The following is a 9911-nucleotide window of genomic DNA, read 5'->3' as shown; positions in this document are numbered from 1 at the left end:
TAAACAACTTGATCAAATACTATAAAACCACAGTCTCTTTTCTGATTGGTTAATCATGATCACAGTGTTTTAAAATTGACCAATGAAAGGCATCAGTAAAATCCGTTCTATAAATAATTCAAAATGTCAGTAAAATGCTTCATATAAATAAAATCATATTAATATCAGATAAAAATCTTAAATATCATGTAAACAATATTTCTATAATATTTAAAAACAAAATAAAACATTAAAATTCGGATGCAATTCACATACTATCACTTCATTTAAAACTACATGTACAATGTATGGGATAAAAAATTCTTGTCAAATAAGCATAAACAAGAAATCTATAACAATATTCAAGGTTTGATAATTAACACTTAACTTGCTGAATTTTCTTGAATAGACTTGTCCAGTTTCCATTCTTGGAACAGTCCATTATCAACTTTGGGTAATAAAAATGAAAATTATAAGTTGATCTCTAGGTTATCTGCTTACAGTATATGGGCAGAATATTCAGGCTGGCATACTGGCATATTGCTCTATACTGGTGGAAAAGGCTAATCACTTTTACTTCCAGCAGATTATGGGTCAATTAATTATATCATCCTCATTTCTACAAAATCAGTTACAGATTAAACTGGTTATCACAATATGTAAATATAATTGAATATTTAAAAACTACAAAAAATAAAATCTTAGGATATTTTTCCTACAAAAATTTGTTTATATTGACAACAACCAATTATGCTTAGTAAGCAAATCTAATACTGGTAAGCTTTCACTAACACAGATGCAAGTATTCCAATATAGTTTGTGCTATACATTAAATCAAGGGGAAATAATTCCGCAAAGAAATAATTTAAACAGAAAATGACCAGAATATGTGCACAAAGATCTTGTACAGTATAGTCCAAGAAAATTTTTTATTCACCCCCTAAACAATACCCAGACAAGTTCAAACCATTCTTTCTATTTCTATTATCAGTTACAGATCATTCTTCTTAATTATTTTAAGTGCAATATACTGTAAAATATTTTGTCAACATGGAAGGACAAAAGATACCATGTCCTATTATAGTTGTATGATGCCTAGACCAGGACTCTTTTAATAAGAAGTATCCTTGATTTATGAGAAAAGAAAATAATAATTATCCTCAATTAAATCTTATAATTGGATGATTTAGTTTTCACCTTGCTGAATTTATAGAATGGACTGTACCATGCTTTGAATTTAGAAGAGTTCCTTTATAGTTTAAGGACTTTCAGCATTAAAGTAATAATATTGAATGGCCAACAATATACAGCTGGGGTTCAAACAGTACAGATCTGTGCAAAATGGCCAGAAAACAATTTATATTTAATTTGTTTGATCATATTTATGTTAGCTCAATTGTGATTAAAAAGATGAAGCTTATTTGAATAACTCCCATGTTCATTTCCTGGTACTAACCAATACTGCTTCCATATGTGCAAACATGGTCATGCCATGAGTATGGCTCAAACCTACACTCCAAGGATTGAGAGGCAGATGCCTTAGCCACCAAGTAATCTTTCCCTCAACTAGATGTGGTGGCATACCTAAGTCATTATTGCCATAAAGCACTAAAAACAGCCAAAAGATGATAATCATGTTAAAGTTTGATCAAAATGACTAGAATATTATATAATTGTGGTCTTCAGAACAAATAATTAATTAAACCAAAAGACAAACAAAATGCTGACAGAAATTCTGACATGATCATAGGGTGAAGGGAGGAATAAGAAATCAACTTAAAACATACTAGCAGTTTATTGCCAGTTGAGTATATAGCCACTTACATGTTGGCAGTAAAAACTAGCAATTTATTGCCAGAAAATTAGCAATCTAGCATGTTTGACAAAAAAAGAGAGAAAAGAAAGAAAAAAAGAGAAAAAAACATACACTATTATATAACAATAACACAATTTAGCAGTCACAACAAATAAGCATACCATATAATACATATACACTCAAAAATAACAAATATACATAAATAATATATTATATATATTAAAAAAAACAACATTATAAATTGCTTATTTGAAAGAATCAAGTTTTCCTATTACAGTCCTGTCAATGAATCAATTTTCTTTAAATTTCGCTGATAAACTACTAAAAAAAATTCAAATAATTATGTATATGAGGGAAATTCTCAAAATCATTAAATTTCAATTACACAATTGTTTACACATTCATTTAAAGTATTATGTATAAAAACATAATATCAAATTGTGATATTAAAATAATACAATTCTTACACCTCATTTATAGCAATGTTTAAAAATAATATAAACTGTTCTTTCCGAAAGTGTAGGAATACTGTTTAGGGTATTGTTGTGTTGTTGTTTGTTTTTTATTCAAAGAAAAAAAGAAAAAAGAAAACAGTATAAAATAACAACAAAAAAACCTTCTTCCTTTTTCATACATATTTTTTATATTGCATAAATCATTAGTGCTTTTTACCACATTTCCACTTTTTTTGGATGGTTTTTCACACGGAGCTAAGTATGCAATGAATGTCACGTGTTAAAATCAAATTTGTGACCACACAGACTTATACCGAATATTTATAACAACAACAAAAAAAAAAACATCATCATAGTTAAAAAACTATATACAAAAATCAAGTCTGGGTTCAGTATGACATTTAATACACTAACATTACAAAAAATAATTGAGAGAACAAAAAAATCTTCCCAAATAAAAGTCAAGTTCAACGGGGTATTCTGTATCATTACGGGATCTTATCTTATGAATTTTTTTTAAAACAAAAATTGTCAAAAAAAAAAAAATAAGTTAATAGAAAATTTTGGTATAAATTCATAAATTCCCATTAAAAATTTTTTTTAAAAATTAAAAGGCACAATTAGTTTAAAATTTAATAATAAAAAGGAAAAGGGGTCTTTTATTATAGGTCACCTACTGAAAGGGCCCAGCCATTCTACTTCTGAGACCCCTTTTTGTTTGCATACCATTACCTCCACCCCCTACCACTATCCCGGGGCCGGGCAGAAAAAAATCGTAACAATTCATTTTAACCCCTGGGGCCCTCACGAAGCAGCCATTTGAATATTCCACAGAAAAAACTTTCATTTTTAAATTAACACCCCCTACGGGTTTAAACCCTTTTGACCTCCCATCCAAAGGCAACTTTTTAACCACTGGGCCCAAACGGTCCCCGGTAAAAAAAAAAAAAAAAAAATAATAGAAAAATTTTTCGACAAAATTTTCTCTAAATTCCATTTATATTTCATCAAATAATTTCATGCCTAAAAGATTTGTTATAAGTGAACTGTTAATTTTGATTTTTATAAAATACAAAATTTACAAAGTATAATTATGTGAATAAAAAAATACTTAATGAAACTTCTTTTTCCTGTAATTCATTACATACAAGTTACTAATTTGTTATAGAATATAAAAGTTTTACATCAAAATGAAAAAAAATAACGAAAAAAAAATCCATTCTGCAAATATAGCCTGATGCAGTACACATTACACAAATACACATCTAAAAATGTTTGTTTAAAAATCTTTAAATTGATAACAAAAACATGCCAGCATCCACACTTAATATAGGCCAATAACAGTATAAAAATATAAGCAAGTCTAAAATGGCTTCTCTAAAATTCTATACATATCCACAGTAAAAGTATTTCTAAGTTAATAAAGTAGCTCAAAACATTTAAACTATCATAAATTTGTCTCAGTTGTTCCTAATTTGTACAATATACAAACAGAACATTTTTAATCAGGCCCGTAAAAATTGATTTGTTTTTGGAGAAAAAAAATCCTTAACTATCTTCTCAATAAATTTAATATAAAATTGTCATTGGCATATTTTACCATATTTCGGCAGTTAAAAAACCTTTTTCGAATTCAGGGGAAAATTTCTATGTATGTTTTATGGAATATAATTTTTTACCTCCCTTTTTACAATAAAGACAAAATTCTGTTTTAATTTTAATTGACTGTTTATACTCTAATATGGGGATTTTTTACCTTTTTTTTTATACTACACCGATAAAAATACAATGCCTAATTTCTTTGTTTTAAACCACTTTTCACGAATTTTAAAAATGAATGGGCTCAAATCACAAAATGTTCCCACCTACTTTAAAATAATTACATCATAAATAAAAATTTAATGGTTTTAAAAAAAAGATTTCAAACAATATTAGCAGAACGATAACCCAAAGGGCCCGCCTTTTTAAAAAGAGCCTTTTACATGTTGAAAGAATTTATAGACACTGTGCATAAAAACAATACAATTATTACAGCAGCCATACAATGTTATAGAACTGGGCAATAGTGTTCATAATGAAAATATAAACTGCCCCATCCTCCAGGAAAAAAACTTGTATTATTTACTTAAAACCACATTAACCACATTCTCTTAAATCAACTGGCATTTTATCTCTTATAAATGTAACTATTATTTTGTTCCAATATATTCACCAAGTCTTGAAAAAACGATTACCAGTTTTGTTTTCCAACTATTCTAAGTTAAATTGAGCAAGGATTATTTGTCAACCATTTTTTTTCTGGAAGGAACCATTTTTTTCTAGGATGAGGGGTACAAGTATATCATATTGCTAACAGTAAAATATCCTTTTTAGTAAACAGACCTCAATCTGATTTTTTTCTTTTTTCTGTAAGTGCAATTCAAGGGTTGACTGCAAAACTGTTGTAACTTATATGAAATAAAGAAGGTCTTACAACAGTTTTGCGGTCATCCCTCGCTTAACTATTCACTTTTATTTTGATTATACAAATGACAGACTTCATTATTAAACATACATATCCAGCAGACACAAAACGGTTAGTGGTGGTATACAGAGGCAGACGGATATACTCAAACATAAAAATATGATCTTGATCTGACATTAAAATAATGTCAATGATCCAGTTTCTTCCTCAACTTGGAATGATTCATAATCTCCATCAAAAACTGTTCACAGATTATTTTACTTTTACTAACTAAAGTAGCTTTTAACTCTATATACAGCCTATAGTTGTTTTACAGTAACGATTCTGTCCCCAAATTTCGCAACCGCAGTCCTGATTTCATACAGGCTATTTTTTACTTGTGATGAATACATTATTGCGGTGTATTGCTCAATATAAATGGTATCTGATGGTATGGTAATGGTCACTCGATCTCACAGTGATGTATCAAAGCCAATTAGTCTATCACAATCTTTTCCTTTTGTATATATATAAATGTAGTTATTGACGTTCTTTGTAATGTATGAATATATTAATCTTACAGCTGAAATGAAATTATTACATTTTGAGTTTAAAGCCATACAATTGACACCAAATAAATTTTCCACCATTACCATTGCAATGGAGCAGACATGACATATCATTATGTAATACATGTACTAGATTTTATTGCACTCCAGAAGGTCAACTATTGAAGAAAATTCCCTTGTTTCTTTGCCATCTGATGATGATCTGCACTGTTCTCTATTCAGTCTGTACATATTTTTGAAAGTATCCCTAAGGATGATGAATGGTTTTGTCCGGATTCAAAGATGGACAAGTCCATTTTATGTTTGATGAAGGAAGCAAACACATAGTTTCCTCGTATATGACCCGAATTCAAGGTATTTTTTCAGCTTCTGAATATGTAATGCCATTATGTTTTATGCTGAGCAGTTGAATGTCAGGTTGTCCTTTTATGCCATGAAGTCTGTGCCAAACTGGGTATTTTCAGGTTCTGCTATGTGATGTGAGGGGGACCTCTTTTTTGTCTTCGGACTGGAAAATGGTTGGAGACAAAAAAGCTGAAAAATTGGAAAATCAAATGTAAAAGGTGATTATGAATAGAAGTACTAAATACAAGATCTTTGTTGAAATACCTAAACATGTTTTCTTACAATAACACATTATTAATTACAAAGAATAGAAGTTTTATTTGTTTTCATTTTGTATGGAAGAATATAATAATACATGTATCGCTAAAATTTCTTAAGATAATTACGTAACAGATAAAAATATTGTTAAACATTATGTTATCAGTGGTCTTTTAATTTTTTTTATTAAAAAGTTTCACACAGCATGCCCTTCTAATGCAAAAACATTCAAGCAAAATACTAATAATTTTTAAGCCACTGTGCACATAAATATTGTGTAAAGTGATATTATGTAAAAGCTTACTAGACTTTGATGAGTATATATTGTAAATATGAATCTAACACTGCAGATGCATGTGATAAAAGTGTAAAATAATTGTGTTAAAATATGTACATTCATGTCACATTAATCTAAATACAGGTGCTTATCAATTTTAGCATTACTGTTTAAATCCTTTAAAAATTAGATTTTGTTTCAACCAAACAGTTAACAAATTTAAAATACTACTTAATAAAGGAGCTATATTCAGATTTCCACTTATAAAAGGTGCCATATTCAGATTACCACTTAAGAAAGGTGCTATACATGTAATTATGTATTCAGATTACCACTTATAAGAGGTGCCATATTCAGATTACCATTATAAGAGGTGTCATATTCAGATTATCACCTATAAAAGGTGCCATATTCAGATTACCATTTATAAGAGGTGTAATATTCAGATTATCACCTATGAAAGGTGCTTAATTCAGATAACAACTTATTAATAAGAAAAGTGGCATTCACGATTACCACTTAGGAAAAGTGGCTTATTGAGATTACCACTAAAGAAAAGTGGCTTATTCAGATTACCACTAAAGAAAAGTGGCTTATTCAGATTACCACTTAAGAAAAGTGGCTTATTCAGATTACCACTAAAGAAAAGTGGCTTATTCAGATTACCACTAAAGAAAAGTGGCTTATTCAGATTACCACTAAAGAAAAGTGGCTTATTCAGATTACCACTAAAGAAAAGTGGCTTATTCAGATTACCACTAAAGAAAAGTGGCTTATTCAGATTACCACTTAAGAAAAGTGGCTTATTCAGATTACCACTAAAGAAAAGTGGCTTATTCAGATTACCACGAAAGAAAAGTGGCTTATTCAGATTACCACTTAAGAAAAGTGGCTTATTCTGATTACCACTAAAGAAAAGTGGCTTATTCAGATTACCACTTAAGAAAAGTGGCTTATTCAGATTACCACTAAAGAAAAGTGGCTTATTCAGATTACCACTTAAGAAAAGTGGCTTATTCAGATTACCACTAAAGAAAAGTGGCTTATTCAGATTACCACTAAAGAAAAGTGGCTTATTCAGATTACCACTTAAGAAAAGTGGCTTATTCAGATTACCACTAAAGAAAAGTGGCTTATTCAGATTACCACTAAAGAAAAGTGGCTTATTCAGATTACCACTTAGGAAAAGTGGCTTATTCAGATTACCACTAAAGAAAAGTGGCTTATTCAGATTACCACTTAAGAAAAGTGGCTTATTCAGATTACCACTTAAGAAAAGTGGCTTATTCAGATTACCACTTAAGAAAAGTGGCTTATTCAGATTACCACTAAAGAAAAGTGGCTTATTAAGATTGTAATTAGGATAAGTAGCTTATTCAGATTATCACTTAAGAAATGGCGCCCTCTTAACACTTAGGTGGGGTTTTCAGCTTGCCACTAATTAAAGGTGAGTTAATCTGCTAACTGAGAGGATTTTTAAAGGTAGACACTCTGTACTAAAACTTACAACCTCTCAAACCAATAGCATGGAAAGCTGCCAATTTAAGCTACTGGTAGCTAAGTGTTGGCCTCATTGTAAAATTGTCTGACTCTGAACCATTTTTTCTAAATATGCCAACAGTACAGCTTTAGAAGCACTATTATGAATAATAGAATTTCAAATCATAAAATCATAAATCAAAATCAAGCTAAGCATCCACTCAGCTAGTAGCCAATGCCATTCAATTACATTATGTAGTAACAGGTCATTCCATACTGCTGACATAGTGTAATAAATATATATCTGTTAACTTCTAAATGGCCAGGGAATAATATGGAAGCCAACAAAAAATTATTAATGCCAGAAATTGGTTAATTGATTTTTATCTTGACAGAGTTTGAGACCTTTTATCTTTGTGAATGAGAAAATGGAAACGGTTAACAAAGCTATGACACAGACTTTAAATTTTAATTTGCAAACTAGCTGTATTTTGCTTGAAGGTTGCTACATATGTTTCAGGGCCACACCAAACAGTTTACCAATCAACAATATTAAATATCAATGCATTATCACTATGTTGGAATTACAACTACAATGTTAACAAATTTTGCTACATAAAAAAACAACTTCCATTTAAAATTCACACACACACACACACACGAGGCTACAAACCAGGGTACCAAGTCAAATAGACTGGCACTAACCCGACTGATCCGCACCTTTCCCCAACCAAATTTAATTAACTAAATTATATTACCCAAGATTTAAAACAAAGGTAAGTGGTACCCTCTAGTCTTATACATTGGCATTCCCCATCAAGCTCAAAATATTTGTCAATAAGAAAATAAATCAGATTTTGTATGAAAATAATTTCTAACTGCAATATTATATCGGTACATATGTTTTGCTTTGCTTTGGTATAGTATAAACAGATTTAACTATCACATAGCAAAAGCATAATATCCAGTTTATGTCATATTTTTTTCTTCTGTTTAAAAAAATTATTTACCACTAAAAATACCAAATTTTATATTCAAATTATGACATTTATAAATTTTCTTCTAATTACAGAAAAAAAAGATTTGCATCATTATTCATTTTCAGTTTTTATAACGCATGCACTGATTTTACTTAGTAACCACCAGACAAAAACATAGCTTCTGGTTTTCTTTTATGACATTATTCTTGCTTCTTAATTGGTGTGTAGGCTCTTCAAGTGCCACAATTTTCCCAAATTTTTAAGTAACATTTACGGGCAATTCTAGTATGATGAATAAACTTCCCAGTCAAGATTCAGAAATTGTTCACAACACTAAGGGCCTCATAGTATGTACTGACCAATCAGTTGGCCTAAAAACATTGTAAACTGAGATTCGTTCAATGTTTGGAGCCGACTTGGCGATCAATATAATGCTATAAGGTCCAAAGTACTGTGTGTTATTCTTTACATTATATCGCACATTACTAGAACAAAATGGTAAAAGTTCTACAAGAAATAAACTCATACATGTACTTTTTAATATCATAATTTAATATAATTTAAAGGACAGAAATTTTTGTTAGTCTGCTTGTACATTAAAGCGTTTAATTTGTAAAATATTCCCCACACTTATACGCTGCTAAAATTTTAATCGGTCTGACAAAAACATAATATTGCCGTCATTTATGTAAGGTATAATATAGGAATATAAATACCCCAAAATATATCATATTCAGAACTTAAGTATCCCCCCAAAATATATCATATTCAGAAGTAAAATATCCCCCAAAGATATCATATTCAGAACTATACCCTAAAAATATAAGGAAAATCAATGCTTGCAGATATGGAAAAGATAACAATATAAAATATTAGACGCAGTGTCAATAATACAGTACATTATAAATGAAAAATTAGTTTGTCATGTTATGTATAAATTATATGAAATGTGACCAATATGACAAATTCTTTCTTTTTTAAAAATTTTCCCTGAAAAACATATAAACATTGTGCTAAAGCTGTTTGAAAATGCACTAATGGTGATTTGACGTGACTGTTGGGAATACTGCAGTTATAATGAATCATCAATGTCATTCCTTTACTCTTTATTTTTTACAAAAATCACAATTTGCCGATAGAATCAATTTCACATAAATCATATTTGAATTTCAAGAAATGCAAAAGAATAGGTTTTTTTCATCATAATATTTTCATATTTGTTATTTTTCATATCCAATATAACACAAATATTATTCAAACATCTTCCAATCCCCCCCCCCCCCCCCACTCCCCAACATGTTTAAAAGATT

The 9911-nt window shown here is 29.6% G+C and overlaps 1 protein-coding gene across 1 annotated transcript in view; it reads right to left on the bottom strand.

Moving 5' to 3' along the window:
• Positions 1–4639: 4639 nt before the first annotated feature.
• LOC132729841 (calcium-activated potassium channel slowpoke-like) overlaps positions 4640–9911 on the bottom strand; it is a gene marked incomplete at its 5' end in the record, with an annotated part of 30668 nt that continues 25396 nt past the window's right edge. The window contains 1 exon segment of the mRNA XM_060715673.1: positions 4640–5796. Within this exon segment, the coding sequence (XP_060571656.1) occupies positions 5723–5796 (74 nt within the window).

This window comes from Ruditapes philippinarum, unplaced genomic scaffold (assembly GCF_026571515.1).
Source record: "Ruditapes philippinarum isolate M1 unplaced genomic scaffold, ASM2657151v2 ctg1094_1_1_1_1, whole genome shotgun sequence".
Taxonomy (NCBI): domain Eukaryota; kingdom Metazoa; phylum Mollusca; class Bivalvia; order Venerida; family Veneridae; genus Ruditapes; species Ruditapes philippinarum.
Note: the sequence above shows the minus strand (reverse complement) of the source record. Positions and strands in the feature narration are given on the sequence as shown.